Source organism: Theropithecus gelada, chromosome 20, assembly GCF_003255815.1.
Source record: "Theropithecus gelada isolate Dixy chromosome 20, Tgel_1.0, whole genome shotgun sequence".
Lineage (NCBI taxonomy): Eukaryota > Metazoa > Chordata > Mammalia > Primates > Cercopithecidae > Theropithecus > Theropithecus gelada.
This window is the reverse complement of record NC_037688.1, coordinates 71,328,785-71,350,445: the sequence shown is the minus strand read 5'-3', so window position 1 is coordinate 71,350,445 and position 21,661 is coordinate 71,328,785. Positions and strand designations below refer to the sequence as shown.

The following is a 21,661-nucleotide window of genomic DNA, read 5'->3' as shown; positions in this document are numbered from 1 at the left end:
GAAACTGCCAAAATGTCTTTTGGAGTGGCCATGCCGCCATGTTCTCCCCAGCGTGGATGAAGGCTCCATTTCCACACACCCCCGCTTGATATTGATGCGACATCTTTTTAATGTTGAACATTTCTGGATAACACATGCAGCGTGGCTTTGTTTTGCATTCAAAGTGTTTCATATCCCTCGGCAGCATTTGAAAGATTTCTTCATATGGATTGTGTGTGTATATTTTTGCACATTTATTTCTGAGAGTTTTGTTTTTTGGCAGTGTGCTGTTGCAAATGGGATGTTTTCTTCTGTTAACTTTTCTAACTGTTTGTTTGTACATAGGAAGACTGTTTCAGGCCAGGCTTGGTGGCTCACACCTATAATCCTAGCACTTTGGGAGACTGAGGCAGAAGGATTGCTCGAGCCCAGGGGTTTGAGACCAGCCTGGGCATCATAGTAAGACCTCGTCTCTATTTTTTTTTTTTTTTTTTGAGACAGGGTCTTTCTCTGTCGCCCAGGCTGAAGTGCAGTAGTGCACTCCCAGTTCACTGCAACCTCCATGTCCTGGGTTCAAGCAATTCTCGTGCCTCAGCCTTCAATTCAATACTCGTGCCTCTGGTATTACAGGTATGTGCCACCACACCCGGCTAATTTTTGTATTATTAGTAGAGATGGGGTTTTGCCATGTCGGCCAGGCTGGTATCAAACTCCTGGCCTCAAGCAATCCGCCTCCCTTGGCCTCCCAAAGCGCTGGGATTACAGGTGTGAGCTGTGCCCGGCCCCATCTCTATATTTTAAAAATTAAGAAAAAGGAAGGCTGCTTAGTATGTTACTTTTGTACCTAACTCCTTAGCAAAATCTGCCTCCTTTTTAAGAGTAAATATAATTATTTCACCTCCTGCTTTTTTCTTAAATGTCTTACTTTCCTTCTTGCCTAGTTTCATCAGCTAGGGCCTCCAAAATAATTGTGGCAACAGAGGGCATTCTTTTCTTCCGCAGGTTAATGGAAGCTTCTATTGCTTCCATCCCCTACAAATGATGCTGGGCTTTGGCTTGATAGGTGTGTGTCTGGGTGTAATTTCCTTTGTCGTGTGTAATTTAAGGAAGTATCCCTCTTTCTAATTTGATAAGTTTTTAAAATAAGTTTTGTAGTAAATTTTGTCAAATGCCNTTTTTTTGAGATGGAGTCTTGCTCCGTCGCCCAGGCTGGAGTGCAGTGGCCGGATCTCAGCTCACTGCAAGCTCTGCTTTCCAGGTTCACGCCATTCTCCTGCTTCAGCCTCCCTAGTAGCTGGGACTACAGGTGCCCGCCACCATGCCTGGCTAATTTTTTTCTTTGTATTTTTTAGTAGACATGGGGTTTCACGCTGTTAGCTAGGATGGTCTTGATCTCCTGATCTTGTGATCTGCCCGCCTTGACTTCCCAAAGTGCTGGGATTACAGGTATGAGCCACCGTACCCGACCAGTTTTAGGTCACTTTTTTTTTTAGGCCCCAGTGGGGTTTATTTGGTAATACTTTATTCTGGATTTTCTTACATTGATTTGTATGTAAACGTCTTACCTTGTTTTGTTTTAGAGATAGGGCCTTGCTCTGATGCCCAGGCTGGAGTGCAGTGGTATGATCATAGTTTATTGTAATTTCGAACTCCTGGGCTGAAGTGATCCTCCTGCCTCAGCCTCCTAGGTAGCTGGGACTATAGGCGCAAGCCACCACACCCGGCTAATGATGAAATTTTTTTAGAGACAGAGTCTTGCTCTGTTGTCCAGGCTGGAGTTCAGTGTACATTGTAGATATAAATATTTATTGGTCTTTCCGCTGGAATCATTCCCTCTCCCATCTGTTTCAAATTCATGCACAAGTACTCCACCCACACCCCCCAGTTGCAAAGTATTGATGTTGTCCAACCTGCCTTGAGAAGGGAGAACTGTTTCCCTCTTTGTATGTCTGCTGGTGTCCAGGCTGCTGCTGTGTTTTTGGTAAATACTTGACCCACAGAGTGTGGGAGGCAGGCAGGGAAGGCTTCTGCATTTCCTTTCTGGACCAGAAATCATGGATCCATCAAGCATATTGAGAAACCAACAGGTCAGGTGGCTGCACACGCTAGTTGGCATCTGACTCTAAATTGCTCANTTTTTTTTTTTTTTTTGAGACGGAGTCTTGCTCTGTCGCCCAGGCTGGAGTGCAGTGGCCGGATCTCAGCTCACTGCAAGCTCCGCCTCCCGGGTTCACGCCATTCTCCTGCCTCAGCCTCCCGAGTAGCTGGGACTACAGGCGCCCGCCACCGAGCCCGGCTAGTTTTTTGTATTTTTTAGTAGAGACGGGGTTTCACCGTGTCAGCCAGGATGGTCTCGATCTCCTGACCTCGTGATCCGCCCGTCTCGGCCTCCCAAAGTGCTGGGATTACAGGCTTGAGCCACCGCGCCCGGCCGATTTGCTTTTCTTTTATTGCAAAAGCAGAAGTGGGGGTTGACTGAGCTTGGGCAGCCTTGGGAGGCAGACAAGCCCGCATCAGCGCCACCCTGGCCGTTTGTAGGTTGTATGACCTTGGGGGAATCTTCTCAACTCTCTGAGCCTTTGTTTCTTCTCTCATGAAGTAGGGATCATCCATTCCTCATTGGACTATTGTAAGGCCTAAGATCAAACTTGTAAGGCCTAAGATCAAACATCTCTTCTTTTTTTTTTTGAGATGGAGTCTCGCTCTGTCACCAGGCTGGAGTGCAGTGGCACGATCTCAACTCATTGCAGTCTCTGCCTCCCAGGTTAAAGCAATTCTTGGCCTCAGCCTCATGGGCAGCTGGGATTACAGGCGCCTGCCACCACGCCCAGCTAATTTATTTATTTATTTTTTTTTGTATTTTTAGTAGCGACGTTTCACCATCTTGGCCACGCTGGTCTTGAACTCCCGACCGTGTGATCCACCCGCCTCGGCCTCCCAAAGTGCTGAGCCACCATGCCTGGCCCCCAGATCAAACATCTTTCAAGGCACTTGGAGAAGTGCCTGGGCTCCGGGGTCTTTAGGCTGTAACCATAGCAAAACACTTAAATCACAGCTGCTCTCCCGTCTGTCTTCCCTCCAGTGTGGGAATGTGGAGGACCAACCTCCTTGTTCCCATTCACCCTGGAGTTCTTTCTTCTAAACTTCATCTGGCACCTGCTGCGCTGTGCAGGGATTCATTGTGGGGGGAGGGGAAAGGGGGGAGTAGGGCAGAGGTCAGGGATGGTCAAGTCTGGCCTTCAGCCTGCCTCAGTCCCCGTGGCTGATGCCTTCCCCTTAACTCTGGAATCTGGACCCTACAAGCTCCTACCAGAGGCTCAGTGCAGAGAGGGCTCGAGGGCACCCCCTATCGGTGAGCTGATTCTATAGCCGCCCACACCTCCCCATCTCTTGAGTGGATGATCAGCCCCAGTAATCCAGAGACACGTTCTTGGATTCTGCCAGCTTTATTTTTCAGTTGAAAACTCAAAGGAAAAAGTTATATCCCAAAAGAAAGTAAAAAACTTCCAATGCTGTAGCCTGGGGGCCTGAGTTCACAGCTACCCCTACCAAAGCGGAGGCCCTCCCCAGAGCCTCCTAAAGCATTCCGTCCCAGTGTGTCTACCCCAGAGAGAGAAGCTCCCTACCTGGGCTTCTGATTAACGGGCTTGGGGCCATCAGTTCCCCTCAAGGAACCTCCTGTCTCAGAAAGAAGACCCCTGGATCAGGCAGGGAAAACCAGTACCAAGCTGCTGAGGGCCTGGCTTCGTGTCCCCCACCACACAGTCAGTGTTCTGAAGCGGCTTCCCGGATGGCTGTTGAATAAGTGAGTAAATATCTTGGGCATGAACAGGGGCCAGGTGGAGTTGTCTCCGCAGAGCTGATACTCGCTGGCCACACTGTCTCCTGATTTACAGTGGAGGTGTGGAGGAAGGGGGCCCCAGAAGTATTTTTGAGCCCAGTGGCAAGGAGCTGTTGTTCCCTGCGTTTGAAGCACGTGCAGTTCTGAGTTTCCCGGCATTCCATGCTGGTTATTCTGTCCCAGCCATGAATCTTGCCCTTGCCAAGGAACTGGAATTGGAGTAGAAGGTGAAGGAGTTTGAACTCTTTGGCAGCCTAATGCTGGCTTGGATGAAATCTCAAACTGTAAAGGAGAGAGAAGAGAAGTAAGACCAGGCTATGGGCCTCAGAGGAGAGGGGCCCCTGGCCCTCATTATTAATAGGACAACTCCCCATCTACTCCCACCCATCTCCCTCTCCCCTTTTTGTAAGAGCAGCGGGCATGGGTCAATGAGTCCCTGTATCTGCAGGGCCTTTGCAGGCAGTGGTGCTAGGCCCAGCCTGCTGAGTTCCTTGGAAATTGAACAAGCATCTATGGAGGGCTCACTCTGTGTCAGGCTCTGCTGCCAGCACCCCGGACACAGAGAAGACCAAGACACAGTTCCTAGCCAAGGGGAGGGTGGAAGCTTAGCACACGATGCTTTGAGAGCTCAGGATGCATCCAACCCACAGTGTGGGCTAAAGGGAGCTCACTGTGTGGGTGAGATCTTCAGTACAGCATGCAGTGGAGGCCGTGACGCGGGGCTCCTGGCCCTAGAGGTGCTGCTCTGCTGTGTCACTGTAAAATGTGGTGGGCAAGGGCACAGACTGACACTCAGAGCTACCAGGTTCAGGAAATGCCCTTCTATCCCTCATCTGCTAAGAGAACTGTTTAAAAGATGGGCTTTAATTTTTTTGAGATGGAGTCTCGCTCTGTCACCCAGGTTGGAGTACAGTGGCTCACTGCAACCTTTGCCTCCCAGGTTCAAGCAATTCTCCTGCCTGAGCCTCCTGAGTAGCATCTGCCAGCACACCTGGCTAATTTTTATATTTTTAGTAGAGACGGGGTTGGGCCAGGCTGGTCTCAAACTTCTGACCTCAAGTGATCCACCTGCCTTGGCCTTCCAAAGTGTTGGGATTACAGGAGCGAGCCACTGTGCCCAGCTATTTTTTTTTTTTTTTTTCAGATGGAGTCTTGCTCTGTCGCCCAGACTAGAGTGCAGAGATGCGATCTTAGCTCACTGCAACCTCTGCCTCCCGGGTTCAAGTGATTCTCCTGCCTCAGCCTCCCGAGTAGCTGGGATTACAGGCGTGTGTCACTATACCCGGCTAATTTTTATATTTTTAGTTGAGACGGGGTTTCACCCTGTTGGCCAGGCTGGTCTCAAACTCCCAACCTCTGGCGATCTGCCCGCCTCAGCCTCCCAAAGTGCTGGGATTACAGGTGTGAGCCACCTCACCTGGCCAGGAAGCACCCTTCTATCTCTTATCTGCTAAGAGAACCGTTTAAAATACGGGGTTTACGTGGCCTTTTCTGCCATCTCTTTCTACTACATTCTGGTTCTTTTTCAGATATATAATTTTCAGTAATTAGTCAATTAGCTGATTAGATAAATTAATTACTAAACTACACATTTAGTAGTTAGTAATTTTAATAATTTCTAGTTCCCTGCTGAAATCTATAATCTGTGTCTAATAAGCCTACTATCTGAGTCCTGTGTGTCTGTGTCTATTGTCTGTCTGTGCCAGTTTTTACACTTAGAATTTTATCTCCTTATATGTTTGGTTTTATAACTACGGTGTTCATATGTATAAAGTTTATCATCGCATCACCACGCCTAGCACAGAGGTGCTCAATATACATTTCTAATGTAAAAAATGTTAAATGTGGTTAAACACATGTAAAATTCACCATAACCATTTTAAAGTACACAATTCAGTGTAAGTATATTCATATTTTTGTGCAACCAATCTCTGGAACTCACTAAATCCTGCCAAACTGAAACTTTATCCCCATTAAATAGCCCATTACTGCTCTCACTCAGCTCCTGGCAGCCACCACTGTACTTTGTCTCTATGAAACTGGTTACTCTAGGTCCTTCAAATATGTTTTTGTGACTGGCTTATTTCACTTTGTATAATGTCCTCAAGGTTCATCCATGTGGTAGCGTGTGTCAGAATTTCCTTCCTTTTTAAGGCTGAATCATAATTGAATGTATGAAGAGACCACATTTGTTTATCTGTCAGTGGACACTTGGGTTGCTGCTGTCTCTTGGCCTTTGTGAATAATGCTGCTATGAACATCGGTGTATAAATGTGTGAGACCCTTTGAATTTTAGGGGATACATACCCAGAAGTAGAATTGCTGGATGATACAGTAATTCTTTGTTTTGAGACAGAGTCTCACTCTGTCACCCAGGCTGGAACGCAGTGGTGCAATCTTGGCTCATTGCAACCTCCGCCTCCCGGGTTCAAGTGATTGTCATGCCTCAACCTCCTGAGTAGCTGGGATTACAGGCCCGCACCATCACACCTGGCTAATTTTTGTATTGTTGTAGAGATGGGGTTTCACCATGTTAGCCAGGCTGGTGTCAAACTCCTGGCCTCAAGTGATTCGCCTGCCCCAGCCTCCCAAAGTGCTGGGATTACAGGTGTGAGCCACTGCACCTGGCCGATTTTTAACTTTTGGTGAATTGCCATACTGTTTTTTCTATTTATTCTCCCAGTAAGAGTACACAAGGGTTCAAACCGCTCAACATCCTAACACTTGTTATTTTCTGTATTGTTTACAGCTATCCTAATGGGTCTGAGGTGGCAACTCCATGGAAGTTTTTGTTTGTTTGTTTGTTTTGAGACAGTCTTGCTCCGTCACCAAGGCTGGAGTACAGTGGCGGGATCTCAGCTCACTGTAACCCCTGCCTCCTGGGTTCAAGCAATTCTCCTGCCCCAGCCTCTTGAGCAGCTGGGACTACAGGCGTACACCACCACTCCTGGCTAATTTTTGTATTTTTAGTAGAGATGTGGTGTCACCATGTTGGCCAGGCTGGTCCCGAACTCCTGACCTCAAGTGATCTGCCCACCTTGGCCTCCAAAAGCGCTGGAATTACAGGCGTGAGCTACTGTGCCCGGCCTCTCCATGTGGTTTTGATTTGAGTTCCCCTAATAATTAGTGATGTTGAGCATCTTTTTACGTGCTTATTGGCCATTTGCATATCTTATTTGGAGAAATGTCTATTCAAGTCCTTTGTACGTTTTTGAACTGGGTTGGGTTTCTGTCGTTACACTGTGAGAGTGCTTTATGTATTCTAGATGGGAACTCCTTATCAGATATAATTTGCACATCTTTACTCCCATTCTGTAGGATGCCTTTTCACTCTGTTAATAGTATCCTTCGATGCAATCCAGTTTGTCTATTTTTCCTTTTGTTCATGTGCCTTTGGTGTCATATGCGTCATATCAAGTGATTGCCAAAAAGGAAGCCCTCCTACTGTGTTTTAAGAGTTATATAGTGGCCAGGCATGGTGGGTCACACCTGTAATCCCAGCACTTTGGGAGGCTGAGGCAGGTGGATCATGAGGTCAGGAGATCAAGACCATCCTGGCTAACACGGCGAAACCCCGTCTCTACTAAAAAAAATACAAAAAAAAAATTAGGCAGGCGTGGTGGCGGCCACCTGTAGTCCCAGCTACTCAGGAGGCTGAGACAGGAGAATGGCATGAACTGGGGAGGCGGAGCTTGCAGTGAGCCGAGATCAAGCCACTGTACTCCAGCTTGGGCAAGTAAGCAATACTCTGCCTCAAAAAAAAAAAAAAAAAAAGTTGTATAGTTTCAGCTCTTAGAGTTAGGTCTTTAATCCATTATTGAGGTTTTCTTTTTTTCAACATGGTATAAGGTAATGGTTTAACTTCATTCTTTTGCATGTGGATATCTAGTTTTCCCAACACCATTTGTTGAAAGACTGTCCTTTCCCCAATTCGATAGTTTTGGCATCCTTACTGAAATCACTTGACCATATGTGTAAGAGTTTCCTTCTAGACTCTGTATTTCATTCCACTGGTCTATATGTGTGTCTTTATGCCACTACCACACTTTTGACCACTGTAGCTTTTAACAAATTTTGAAATTGGGAAGTACAAGATGTCCAACTTTGTTCTTTGTTTTCAAGATTGTTTTGGCCATTTGGGGTTCCTTGAAATTGTGTATAAACTTCAGGATGGATTTTTCTATAATTGAAGAAAAAATGCCACTGGGATTGCGATAGCAATTCCATTAAACCTGTAGATCACTTTGAGTAGTATTGACATCTTAACGATACTAAGTCTTATAATCCTTAAATATGAGATGCCTTTACATTTGTTGCACAACCAGTCTCTGGGACTCTACATCCTGCCAAAGTCTGCCTCCTGGTTTAGTTTATTCTTATTTTATTTTATTTGATGCTATTGTAAACGGACTTTAAAAAAAAAAAAACAGATGGTGTCTCACTATGTTGCCCAGGCTGGAGTACAGTGGCTATTCCCAGGCATAATCATCATGAAAACTGATAGCGTCGACCTCTGAGGCTCAAGCAATCCTCCTGCCTCAGCCTCCCAAGTAGCTGAGACTGTAGGCATGCACCACCATGCCCAGCAGGAATTGTTTTCTTAATTTCCTTCTTGGATTGTTGACTGTTAGTGTGTAGAAATTGCAACTGACTTTTGTATGTTGATTTCGTAATCCTGAAAGTTTGACAGATTATTAGTTCTAACTTTTTTTTTCATGCAGTCTTCAGGATTTTCGACAAAGAAGATCACATCTGTTAACAGATAATTTTACTGCCTCTGTTCCAATTTGGATGCCTTTTCTTTTTCCTTTCTTTCTTAATAGCTCTGGCGAGGATTTCCAGCATTATGAAAGCAGGCATCATTGTTTTATTCCTCATCTTGGAAAACTTTGTCTTTTATCACTGAGTATGATGTTAGCTGAGGGTTGTTTATATGACCTTTATTATGTTGAGGTCATTTCTATTTCGAGTTTGTGTTTTTTAATCATGAAAAGGGTATTAAACCGTGTTAAATGTTTTTTCTGCACTAACTGAAATAGTCATGTGTTTAACAGAATGAAGGAATGTGATATCTTACATTGATTTTTATATGGTAACCATCTTTGCATTCCAGGAATAAATCTCACTTGATCATGGTGTATAATCCTTTTTATGAAGCTGTCAAATTCTCCTTACGAGTATTTTGTTGAGAACTTTTGCATCTGTATTTATGAGGGATATTACTCTATTTTTATCTGGTTCTTTGTCTACCTTTGATATCAGTAATGCTGGCCTCACAGAATGTATTTGGAAGTATTCTTTACTGAGTGTTTTGTAAGAATATGAGCAGGATTGGTGTTGATTGTTCAAATGTTTGGTAATTCACCAGTGAAGCCATCTGATCTCATGCTTTTCTTTCTTGCCAAGTTTTTGGTCACTGATTCAATCTCCTTGGTAGTTATACGTCTGTTTTTCCATCTTCTGTTTATTTCCTTCTCCTATCTTTGGGTTTAGGCTGTTCTTTTTCTAATAACTTAAGGTAGAATGTTAGGTTGTTGGTTTGAGAGCTTTTCCTTTTTCTTTGAGAGAGGGTCTTGCCATATTGCCCAAGGTCGTCTAAAACTCCTGGGCTCAAGCTATCTCCTGGCCTCGACCTTCCAAGTATCTGGGATTACAGAACAGTGTCACTCTGCCTGGCTGCTGCTGCTTTTGTTTTTTTTTTGTGGGGGGGGTGCGGGGGGTGAGGCGGGAGGTCGAGTCTAGCTGTGTCACCCAGGCTGGAGTGCAGTGGCACAATCTCAGTTTACTGCAACCTCTGCCTCCTGGGTTCAAGTGATTCTCCTGCCTCAGCCTGCCAAGTAGCTGGGATTACAGGCGCCTGCCACCACGCCCGGCTACATTTTTAGTAGAGATGAGGTTTCACCATGTTGGCCAGACTGGTCTCAAACTCCTGAGCACAGGTGATCTGCCCACCTCGGCCTCCCAGAGTGCTGGGATTACAGGTGGAGGCACTGTGCTCAGCTGGCTTTTTTAATGTAAGTGTGTACAGCTACAAATTTCCCTCATAGCACTGCTTTTGCTGCGTCCCGTAAGATGTGATGTTTTGTCTCAAGATACTTTCTAATTTTCCTTTTTTCCCTTTGATCCACTGGTTTTGTAGTATGTTGTTTAGTTCCCACATATTTGTGGATATTTCAGTTTTCCTTCTATTATGATTTCAGTCATTTAAAATGTATTAAATCTTGCTTTGAAGCCTAACATACACTCTTTCCCCAAGAACATTCCATGTGTGCTTTTGAAGAATGTGTATTCTGCTGTTGGGTGAAGTTATCTGTGTGGTGGGTCCAACTGGTCTATAGTATTATTCAAGTACTTTGTTTCCTTCTTGATCTTCTGTCTGGATGTTTTATCCATTATTGAAAGTGAGGTATTGGGCCGGGTGCAGTGTCTCAGGCCTGTAATCCAAGCACTTTAGGAGGCCAAGATGGGTGGATCACTTGAGGTCAGGAGTTCGAGACCAGCCTGGCCAACATGGTGAAACCCTGTCTCTACTAAAAATAGCCGGGGGTACTCAGAGGCACAAGAATCACTTGAACCCAGGAGGTGGAGGTTGCAGTGAGCCGTTATCATGCCACTGCACTCCAGCCTGGGCAAGAGTGAGATTCCATCTCAAAAAAATAAAAAAATGAGGTGAAGTCTCCTACCATTATCATAGAACTATCTATTTCTCCTTTCATTCTACAGTGTTTGCGTCAGTGTTTGCTTCATGTATTTAGGAGCTCTGAGGTGCGTTGCGTGTACATTTATATCTGGTGAATTGACTGTTATCGTTATCTCTTATAACAGCTTTTGACCTTAGGTCAATTTTGTCTGATATTAGTATAGCTACTCCTTCTCTTTTTTCATCCTTTCACTTTCAACCTATGTGTAAGTCTCTTAGTCTTTTGATTGTGGAATTCATTTGTATTTTTAAAGATTATCATTCTGACGCAACTCACTAACCTGGTGACTGTGTCATGAGGCCCACAGCCAAGGACTGCGGTGAGCAGTTGCTGTGGGAGGACACCAGCACGCTACTTACGGGACTTCCCGACGGAGAAGCACTTCCTGGTGCCACGCCGTTCATTGTTTTCTGCATGGCTTATGGTTTGCTTTCTCTCTCATTTCGTCCCTTTGTGTTTAATTGATTTTTTTTTTTATTGTGATACACTTAGAATTCCTTCTCATTTCCTTTTATGTACATTCTGTAGATATTTTGTCATTACCAAGGGGATTACATGAAGCATCCTGAAGTTATAGCAATCCATTTTAAACTAGTAAGTTCGATCACATACAATACCCTACTCTTTGACAGCTCTGCCTCCCTCCTACGTTGTTGATGTCACAAATTGTATCTATTTTTAGAGACAGGGTCTCACGCTGTCACTCAGGCTGGAGTGTAGTGGCATTATCATAGCTCAGTGTAAACTCAAATCCCTGAACTCAAGCAATCCTCCTGAGTAGCTGAGACTACAGGTGCATGCCACCATGCCTAATTTTTTTCACTTATATATTTAACAGATTTATAGTTATACATCTTTTAAATGCAATAACAGATATGAATCAAAATTACAATACAGGTCTTGATATGTGGCCTCAAATTTCCACCTAGCATTTTTTTTTTTTTTTGACTTGAAGGACTCCCTTTAGCATTTCTTGCATAATGAACTCCCTCAGCTTTTGTTTATCTAAGAATGTCTTAATTTCTCTGGTCGGGCACGAGGCGGGCAGATCACGAAGTCAGGAGTTCGAGACCAGCCTGGCCAACATGGTGAAACCTCGTCTCTATTAAAAATACAAAAATTAGCCCGGCGTGGTGGTGTGCACCTGTAATCCCAGCTACCTGGGAGGCTGCACCACTGCACTCCAGCCTCAAGGACAGAACAAGACCCTGTCTCAAAAAAAAAAGAATAAAAAGCATCTTAATTTTTCTTTTTCTTATGGGAGTTCATAATATGTCTTTATTTTGTATCTTACAATCACCTTTTAATTTGTCCTCCAAAAGTTAATTATAATTGGTGACTGCTTTTCTTAGATACTTCTCTGGTGTCCAAGAAAGGGGAGTAATTTAGCCCTTGATTTAAAAACCCCTAAGGGAGTGAGAGGACCTTAACTGCAGATACTATTCCATTGTGACACTGCGGCTGTAAGTCTTCTCTGTTGTCCTCCCCAGATGTTTTGTTGATGGCTGAAGTAGCCGACAGTTTTGTATTTACACGGTCAAAACAACGAGCGCTTCTGCTTGATTCACAGATTCTCTGAGGTTCCCGTGCAGCCATGCCACCTCCTGTCTTGGCACTTCATAGTTGTCTCATTGAGTCCAAGGCTGCCTCCTGAGGGTCTAGTTGGTAGACCACGAAGTTGATTCCTGCCTTAAGCGTAGCTCTGCCAGCAGTTGCCCTATATTCTCACCGGTCACATTTTTGGTACTGGAATGGTGCTTTTTATAGTACACTCGTAAGTGGATGCTGAAATCACAACCTGGCTATTTGGATGTCCAACAAATGCTTTATGCTGCTGAGTCCTTGGAACTCACCACCCCGTGCCGGAACTCACCGGAGCTCAGGTGTGTGGCGCTACCTTGTTTCTCTGTGACTGAGTTTTTGTTTTTTGAGACAAGGTCTCAATCTGTCACACAGGCAGGAGTGTGATCATTGGTCACGGCAGCCTTGACCTCATGGGTTCAAGCCATCTCACCTCAGCCTCCCAAAGTGCTGGGAGTAAAAGCGTGAGCCACCACACTTGGCCTACTTTTGAGCTTTGAGTTCTTTATATACTCTAGAGATGAGTCCTTGGTCTGATAGGTGGTTTGTAAACATTTTCCCCAATCTGTAGCTTATCTTTCCATCTTCTTAGTAGAGTCTTTCAGGCAGCAAAAATATGATCTCTCTTGCAAATACTCTGCCTCTGTAGCAGGCAAGCAGCCACAGACTACATAAATGAATGTCGGTGGATCCCTTGAGTGTCATGCGTGGTAAACGTATCTCTAGACAGATCAGTGCTGAGAGGCTATTTCATTCTTAAATAATAGTTGAGCTGGGTATACACACTAACCTCATGCTTATTTTCTCTTACTCCACTGTTTTCTGCTGTTGCTGGTGGGAGATGGATTATCAACATGTTCTTCCTTCTTTCCACCCTCTTCAGTAGCTTTTAGGACTTTTGTTTTTTCCTGCAATTTTGTTCTGATGGGTATTGGTATGGATGGATTTACTGTATTGGGGATTGTGCCTCCTGACTCGAAAGGGTCCTGTGTCTGTTTTCATTCTGGAATTTTTTTTTTTTTTTTGAGACGGAGTCTTGCTCTGTCGTTCAGGCTGGAGCACAGTGGTGCAATCTCAGCTCGCTGCAACCTCCACCTCCTGGGTTCAAGTGATTCTCCTGCCTCAGCCTCCTGACTAGCTGGGATTACAGGAGCACACCACCATACCCGGCTAATTTTTGTATTTTTAGTAGAGATGGGGTTTCAACATGTTGGCCAGGCTGGTCTCAAACTCCTGACCTCAAGCGATCTGCGCATCTTGGCCTCCCTTGGCTTCCCAATGTGCTGGGATTACAGGCCTGAGCCACCGTACCCGGCATTTCTTTCAGACATGTTGGATCCTCTTATTTCATCCTCCCTTTGTCATATTTTCCAATTCATTAATTTTCTCTTCTGCCGTTAAGGTTTTAAATGTCTGAACGGCAGCCACTAATTCTGGCATCTGAAGCTCTTGGAAGTCTACTCGTGTTGTTGTCACTGACTTCTATGCCATTTTATTGGGGCTTTGGCTGCGGGAATCACGCAGCACTGGATGAAGGAGCTCTCAGCACGTGGGATCTGGTGCTATCTCAAGGTAGCTAGTGATAGAACTGAATTACAGGGACACCCTGGTAGTAGGGACAACACACATTTGGTCACAGAAGTCATCCGCTGTGTTGATGATGGTTGTGGTATGAAAGCAGAGGGAAAACAGGGCTGAGTATTTTCCCTAAACAGTGGTGTACATTCAAATCCCTCATGAGGCTGGGCACGATGGCTCATGCCTGTCATTCCAGCACTTTGGGAGGCTGAGGCAGGAGAATCGCTTGAACCCGGGAGGTGGAAGTTGCAGTGAGCCGAGATTGCACCATGGCACTCCAGCCTGGGTGACAAAGTGAGGCTGTCCCAAAAAAGGAAAAAACCTACTGGCAAATTTTCAAGAGGTGACTTTATGTGGCTCTCTGGACACTTAGCTTAGTAGGGGATAGAGAATCCATTTACACTGATAGAAGGAGCACCTGAGGCTGGGTGGTTCATAAATAAGAGAGGTAATTGGCTCACAGTTCTACAAGCTGTACAAGCACGGCTCCAGCATTTGCTGGGCTTCTGGGAGGCCTCAGGAAGCTTACAGTCATGGCAGGAGGAGAGAGTACAAACACAGAGAGGAGGTGCCAGGGCCTTATGTGAACTAATGGAGCAAGAATTCAGTCTTCACCAAACGGAGGGCACTAGGCCATCCATGAGGCATGCACCCCCTTGAGGGGACACACATCTAAACTGTCAGGCAGCATGTGGCAGTCGCTGGGGCTCCCTTTCTTAATAAAGGTTGTGACTCCTAGCTCCTTGAATGACAATTATTTGTCCTCCCTGGTGAGAGAAAGGGACTGGTTTTCCCTCTGGGCTGGGGGGCAGATGCCAGATGGGGGGCAGAGTGCCAGATGGCTGGGGCAGCTTACCACACTGTGGAGGAGGGGCCAGGGGGACAAAGCCCCGGGCACACAGGTGGATGTAGGCGGCCACCAGGTTGCAGGCAGGCTGGAGCTCCCGGGTGCCACAGGCGTCCTGCACACACAGGCTGAGGAATGGTGTAGGGTCTACCTGAAATCAGAGGCACCCAGTCACTGTCCACACCCTGGGGAGTGGCAAGGAGGAAGGGCCTAGGCTAGATCAGGGAAAGGGCCTTCTGCACCCCACGGGCCAGGCTTACACTCACCACCCAGAAGCAGTTCCTCAAGCTGGAGGAGGGGTCCTCAAAGAAGGCCCGGCAGGTGGGGCTCTGTTCTCGGCAGGCCTGCTGAGTCTTCTCAGTGGCCCTGCAGTCACCACCCACCTGGCAGGACAGACACAAGACTCAGGCCTCCTGCTGGACCATGTGGCTCCCCAACATACACTGGCCTCAGCAGGAGACTTCCCCTAAACCCTGGGCCTACGAAGTCCTCTGCAGAGCCATCAGGACACCTGCCTCTCCCAGGACTCTGCAGGGAGCAGCCCTCAAGAACCTCAGGTGCACCCACTCACCTGCCAGGCCAGGCTGAGCTCCTCCAGGCTGCGGGCCACAGAGCCGCCTGGCAACATCAGCTCATTGCCTGCTTCATTGTCATTGGTGCCTAGAAGACCAGCAGATATGCCTGTGGGGAGGAGAGAAGCTGAGATGGCGGTAAGAGCCTATGATCCTCCCACAGCCACAGCCCTGCTGCCTTGGGACCTGTGTGTGAGATGAACCGAGGCACACAGGAGCAGTAGAATCCCACCACCTCCACACTGGCCTCCTGGAGCCCAGGCCCTGGCTCGAAACCCTCATCAGAGGAGGAAGAGAAAGCGCAGGGGCTCAGGACAGCATGTGTACACCCCTATCCCCTCCCCATGTCCTCAGCTCCAGTGGCTGAAATCCAGGCCCTTTGTGCTCCTTGGCAGAGGGAACACAGAAGGGCCAACTCCACACTGGAGCTGCGTGTCCCAGGGACGGGGCAGAAAGCTCTGGGCCTCTGTGCGGTCATCTGGACACGGGGTCAATAGCATAAGGCTAGACGAGTGAGGGCACACACGCTGCCATGCTAGAGACGAGGCTGGCAGAGTCTCTGCATGCACGGTTGCCGCCTGTCGCCCTGGAAGCTTAAAGTGGTACATCCCAGAGAGACCTTTGTAGGTGGGGCCAACCCTGCTGGGGCCCAGACCCACCATGGTGCCAGAGGCCCAGAGTCAGGCTACAGAGGCCAGTGGGCACGTCACAGGAGACAGAGACCCCGTCCTCACTGGCCAGCTCAATCCTGGGGACATTCCTCCTTGTCGTAGGATGCAGCTTGAGGTCCGGACAGCTCTCCCCCGGCACGGAGGAGTTGTACAGTCTGTAGGCCTGTGGGCCAGAGGGGACTGGGCAGGAAATCTGACCCACAGCCAGGTGACAAACTTGAAAGTACCATCCCCCTCAGGCGACCTGCCATGGGCACAGGTCTCCAGGGGAGGCTGCCGTGCCTCTCCAGCTCACCTGCAGACTGGGGTAGAAGACGAGGGTCATGTGGTTTAGCTCCAGAGACAGGGCCGTGAGCCCTGAGCCTGTCCGACTCAGTGTCAGCAAGAATGTGTTGTGAGCAAAGTCCTGGGCCAGGAGGATGCTGCCGCACTGGGCGCTGAGGTCCCATACCTGGCCATCGAAGGTCACCACGTGCTGGGCCCCGACTACCAGGGCATGATCTGGGGAGGAAAAGCCCAAAGGCAGTGTGAGGCCAGCTCCACTCACCCACTGCAGTGGGAGCCCAGCGCCTGCCAGGCACCCCGATACCTAGAGCCTTGGCTTAGCCTGCCCTGAGGCCAGGATTCCCCCTCCCCTGCTGCAGGAGTCAGAGGTCCAGGGATTCCCCCACTGGCTTCAAGGTGGCTTAGAGCTGAAGGTCTATGGGCAATTCAGCCCTAACGACGAATGGAGTCCTGAGACCCGCTACAAAAATACTGTGCTAAGTAAAAAAGCCTGGCTCAAATGCCACATAGGTTTTGCTTGTATTTACATAAAACGTCTAGAGCAGGCATAGCCATGGACACAGAAGGCAGATTGGTAGCTGCAGGGTTTCAGTTTAGCCTGATGCATGCACAACTCTGAATAAACTAGAAGCCACTGAATCGTACACTTAAAATTCACACATTGGCCAGGCACGGTGGTGTTAAGCCATCCCAGCACTTTGAGGGGCTGAGGCAGGAGGATCAGTTGAGCCCAGAAGGTCCAGGCTACAGTGAGCTGAGATCGCGCCACTGCACTCTAGCCACAACAACAGAGTGAGACCTAGTCTCGAAAAAAAATTGCACAGATCATACAAGTCATCCATTTAATCTCAATGAAGCTGCTGCGGGTGGGAGAAAAAACACTGTCAGTGGATGACCAACGGGTCCCCCAAACACAAGACTAGTATCCTGCAGAGCTACCCTCTTCAAGGTAGGGAAGAGATGGCCTGAGAAGGAGGTCTGACCGGCCCAGCCAGTGAGCTGTGGCTTGGATGGGGGTGCCCGTGCCCGTGGTCAGGAAGCACCATCTATGGTGCAAAGCCAGGCACCTGTTGGCAAGTCCCAGCATCCTGAGGGAGGCACTACCAGCCCCGTGGTCAGCTGTCAGAACTGAGGGACACAGAGAAGCCCACAGTCACACACATGGAATTTGAAGACCAGGCTGTTTTCTACAACACCAATGCGCTGCTTAGACATGACTGCGCTCACGCTTCTTGGGAGCCCTGGGCCTTGGTGTGAGTCCCACACACATAAACCACTCCTTGCCAAGCCTGGGTACCCTGGTTCCCCCAAGGACACGAGGGGCTCCCCCTGCATCAAGAACAGTAGATGCCCATAACCCATATGAGCGAGCCACGTTGTTACCTGCATTTCACAGTGGAGGAAACCGTGTCCCATAGAGGTTAGACTCGCCTGGCCACACAGCAAGCCTGAGCCACACGCAAGCTCCCCAGGGGTCCAGAGCCAGGGCTGGTCCCAGCACAGCCCTTGGCTGCAGGTCACCTCTGACCAGCAAGTCTGAAGTCAGTTTTCTTCCAGCTGGAACTGGAGGGCTGCCCTCTTCTCCAGCAGCGCCCACAGCGAGGGAGCTGGCCTAAAGTCCTAAACTGCCCTCCTCACCCCTCTGCGGGGCCAGGCCTTATATTCTGGACAAAAGCAGGATGTGGAGCCTCAGCCCTAGTCCCATAGGACCTTGGGAAGTCCAGTAAGCTCTGGACCTGGTACTGTGATGCCACCAGCCTATGGAGGCTTCCCTGTGCCCACGGGGCAGGGGACTCCCCAGGGAGGAGGGCAGCACAGCCCAGGGCAGGACTCACACTCCCAGGGGCCCTCCAGCAGGCGGCGTCTGAGCCGGTAGTACTCGGCCAGCACGTTAGCCCCAGACAGCTCTCGGAGCGGCCGCAGCAGCTTCTCCACCAGGTAGCTGGTCACCTGGGCCACATCCAGGGGCTCGTCCCCCGCAGGCAGAAGTGGCAGTGTCACCACCACTGAGCGATTTCTGGAGGGAACGCAGAGGACAAGTCACTGTGCCTGCCCGAGCCTTGCTTCCCTTGGCTACAGAGGGGAGCTCCCAGGTCCGCAGGAAGAGCTTTGCAGTGGAGAGCATGGGGGTGCCTCCCAGGGAGGGGCTGTGCTTGTCTTGGGAAATCCCATCATGAGGTGGAGGAGGACAGAGGCCAGTATGACAGCACAGGTGGTGGATGATGCCGGGGACAGAATCAAGCTGCCCCATTTTTGAGGACACAGATGTCCGATGCCATGGCTGCTCTGCCCCCTGGGTCTTGGGCAGCATGGGCTTATGTGTGGGGATACTGAGGACAGGAGCTGGAAGGTCTAGGAAATTTTTTTTTTTTTTAAGACAGAATCTCATTCTGTCACCCAGGCTGGAGTGTAGTGGCACGATCTCGACTCACTGCAACCTCTGCTTCCCGGGTTTAAGTGATTCTCCTGCCTCAGCCTCCCAAGTAGATGGGACTACAGGCACCCACTGCCACGCCTGGCTAATTTTTGTATTTTTAGTAGAGTTGGAGTTTCACCACATTGGCCAGGCTGGTCTTGAACTCCTGACCTCAAGTGATCTGCCCACCTCGGCCTCCCAAAGTGCTAGGATTACAGGTGTGAGCCACTGTGCCTGGCCAACAGGTCTAGGAAATTTCTACAGTTAGGGGAGGACGGGAACTTTCTCAAGATCTAGAGTAGGGGTCGAGCCTGTGAGATTTGGATGATCAGGGAGATCTCAGCTCACATGGGGGTGTAGTGGGAATAGAAACATGGCATAGCCTGTCGCTGATGGGCCGGTGGAAGGGCGCAGGGGCAGGCAGCCTCATTTGCCTACTTCTAGGAAGCCCAGAGGCTCTGCAGCTGGGGGCAGGAAACAGCCTCAGCCCCTTTCCTGCCACTTGAATCCATTTTTTGGCACCCCCACCTAGCAGTGACTGGATCCCACTCACCAGGTAGGTGAGCAACCAGGCAGGTCATTCTTCAGCCAAGCCACAGCCCCGCCCTGGGAGCTCTTCCCTTCATCAGCCTCCATTCTGACGCAAGAGGGCAGGAGCAGTAATTTGTATTACATGGAGCCCCTTCCCCATGAGGTGGGTTTCGTCCCTATTTTATGGCTGGGGAAACAGGCACAGAGAGCTGATGCAGAAGAATCCTAATTAGAGGCAAAGCTGGATTCCAGATGTTCTACGAGGCCACCAGCATGGAAGAAGGGAGCTGCCTGCCTGCCTGGAGCCGGGTTCCTAGTGGGTCTCGTGCCCGTGAGGAGAAAGGATACTGGGTCCCCAGGTCCCTGCTCTAAACTGGGCTCCCCACATCTATCCACCACCCCTGTGTCCTCATCAACACGGGGACCAAAGGGGTCTTTTAAAATGAAAGGGTAATCACATCCTTCCTAGGTCAGAGCAGAAGCTAGAGACCACTCAAGCCTCCCCCAGAGTCTTGGGATCTCCCAGTCATATCCATTCTCCCTTGCAGGCATTCTGCTCTAGCCCCACCAGCTTGATATTCAAATAGACCGGGCCAGGCCTGGTGGCTTATGCCTGTAATCCCAGCACTTTGAGAGGCCGAGTCACTTGAATCCAGGAATCTGAGACCAGCCTAATATGGTGAAACCCCGTCTCTACTAAAAATACAAAAATTAGCTGGGCATGGTGGCAAATGCTTGTAATCCCAGCTACTTGGGAGGCTAAGGCAGGAGAATGACTTGAACTTGGGAGGCAGAGATTGCAGTGAGCTGAGATCACACCATTGCACTCCAGCCTGGGCAACAGAGAACGAGACTCCATCTCAGAAACAGGCCGGCTGGGCGTGGTGGCTCACACCTGTAATCCCAGCACTTTGGGAGGCCGAGGTGGGCAGATTATGAGGTCAGGAGATCGAGACCATCCTGGACAACAAGGTGAAACGCTGTCTCTACTAAAAATACAAAAATTAGCCGGGTGTGGTGGTGGGGTGCCTGTAATCCCAGCTACTCAGGAGGCTGAGGCAGGAGAATGGAGTGAACCTGGGAGGCAGAGCTTGCAGTGAGCTGAAATCACGCCACTGCACTCCAGCTTGGGTGATAGAGCGAGACTCTGTCTCAAAACAAAACAAAAAAACAGGCCAGGCACATCCATCTCCCAGGCCTTTGTGCAGTGGTGACCCCCCCCGGAGCGCTCTTCCCATGCTGGCCCTGTGGCTGTTGCTGAAACTCTACCTTTTCAAAGCCAGCCATAGCCACACCGTTTCTTAGGATCTGTCCCCCATCTCACCGATGTTCTTTCTCTAGCATTTGCCACCTGATGTATAGCTCAGGGGTGGTAAATGGTGACCAGTAGGCCCGGCCTGTGGCTAGCTTCTGCACGGCCCGCAAGTAAGAAGGGTTTTTATGTGCTTAAAAGATTAGTCCAAAACAGGCCAGGTGCGGTGGCTCATGCCTGTAATCCCAACATTTGGGAGGCCAAGGCGGGTGGATCACCTAAGGTCAGGAGTTTGAGACCAGCATGACCAACATGGCAAAACCCTGTCTTTACTAAAAATACAAAAAATTAGCTGGGTGTGATGGCACGTGCACCTGTAGTCCCAGTGCCTGCTACCAGGGAGGCTGAGGCAGGAGAATGACTTGAACTCAGGAAGCAGAGGTTGCAGTGAGCCAAGATTGTGCCACTGTACCCCAGCCTGGACAACAAGAGCAAAACTCCATCTCAAAAAAAAAAAAAAATTTACAAAACAAAAAGCAAGGAAATGTGATAGAGCCGAATGGCCTGCTTAAGATGCGACTCTCAGGCCCTCTGCGGGGAGCTGTGCAAGGCCTGGTGTAGATGACTTCCTTGTGCTTCGGGTCTGGGTAAAAGTAAATTTCCTGAAGGCAGGGTTGGCCTCAGCCACTGTGCTCTCTGCAGCTCCTAAAATCCTGCCTGCCCTGGGCCAGTGCTCACAAGCTATCTATGGAGTGAGGAAGAAAGCCCAGCTTCCTCATCTGTAAAAGGAGGACGGAAGAAGCCTCTGGGCAGGGCGGTCACAGGATTCCGTGAGTGGAGAGTGTCAAAGCATTCAGCACTACACCTGGTATATGGCAGGCGCGCAGCATACGCCACTCTCAAAGCCCGAGTTACCTGGCCGAGAGGCTGCACAGGTCCAGCAGGGGTTTGCAGAGCCTCTTCAGTGCCCGTGACAACGTGGCCTCAGCCCAGGACAGCATCTGGTGGGCGGCCTGGAGAGGGAGGGGACAGTGAGAGCTGGCTCAGGCGTCCTCACCTGCCAGCCGTGCCCCATCCTTGCTCCCACTCACCAGCTCCAGGGTTCCTTTCACCGCCCCCAGGGCCACCCTGATGGGCCTTGGACCCCCATTGCCTGGCATCCCGGGCACCCAGGCCTGCAGCCGCCGCATGGCCTCCTCTGCCCGCTCCCGCCACACCTCCTCCAGGGGCCGCAGTGTCACCTCCAGGTAGGCGTCCTTCAGTGTGGCCAGGGGCCCTGCAACAGGCAGCCACCACCCACCGTGAGACCTCAGGGCAGTTCAGAGAACCAGATAGCACAGGCCTCGAGGGGATAGGGCCTGTTCCTGCGATGAAGATGGGGGGAGCCGGGGGAACAGGAATAGAGTA

The 21,661-nt window shown here is 49.3% G+C and overlaps 1 protein-coding gene across 1 annotated transcript in view; it reads right to left on the bottom strand.

The window, feature by feature from the left end:
* Positions 1-21,661, bottom strand: part of LOC112613898 — a 42,653-nt gene that overhangs the window by 9,398 nt on the left and 11,594 nt on the right. Inside the window, exons 11-18 of the mRNA XM_025369765.1 lie at positions 21,346-21,530; positions 21,170-21,267; positions 17,891-18,072; positions 16,066-16,271; positions 15,759-15,933; positions 15,099-15,208; positions 14,794-14,910; positions 14,537-14,678 (exon numbers count right to left, since the gene is read on the bottom strand). Of these exons, the coding sequence (XP_025225550.1) occupies positions 14,537-14,678; positions 14,794-14,910; positions 15,099-15,208; positions 15,759-15,933; positions 16,066-16,271; positions 17,891-18,072; positions 21,170-21,267; positions 21,346-21,530 (1,215 nt within the window). The remainder of the gene's footprint in view (positions 1-14,536; positions 14,679-14,793; positions 14,911-15,098; positions 15,209-15,758; positions 15,934-16,065; positions 16,272-17,890; positions 18,073-21,169; positions 21,268-21,345; positions 21,531-21,661) is intronic.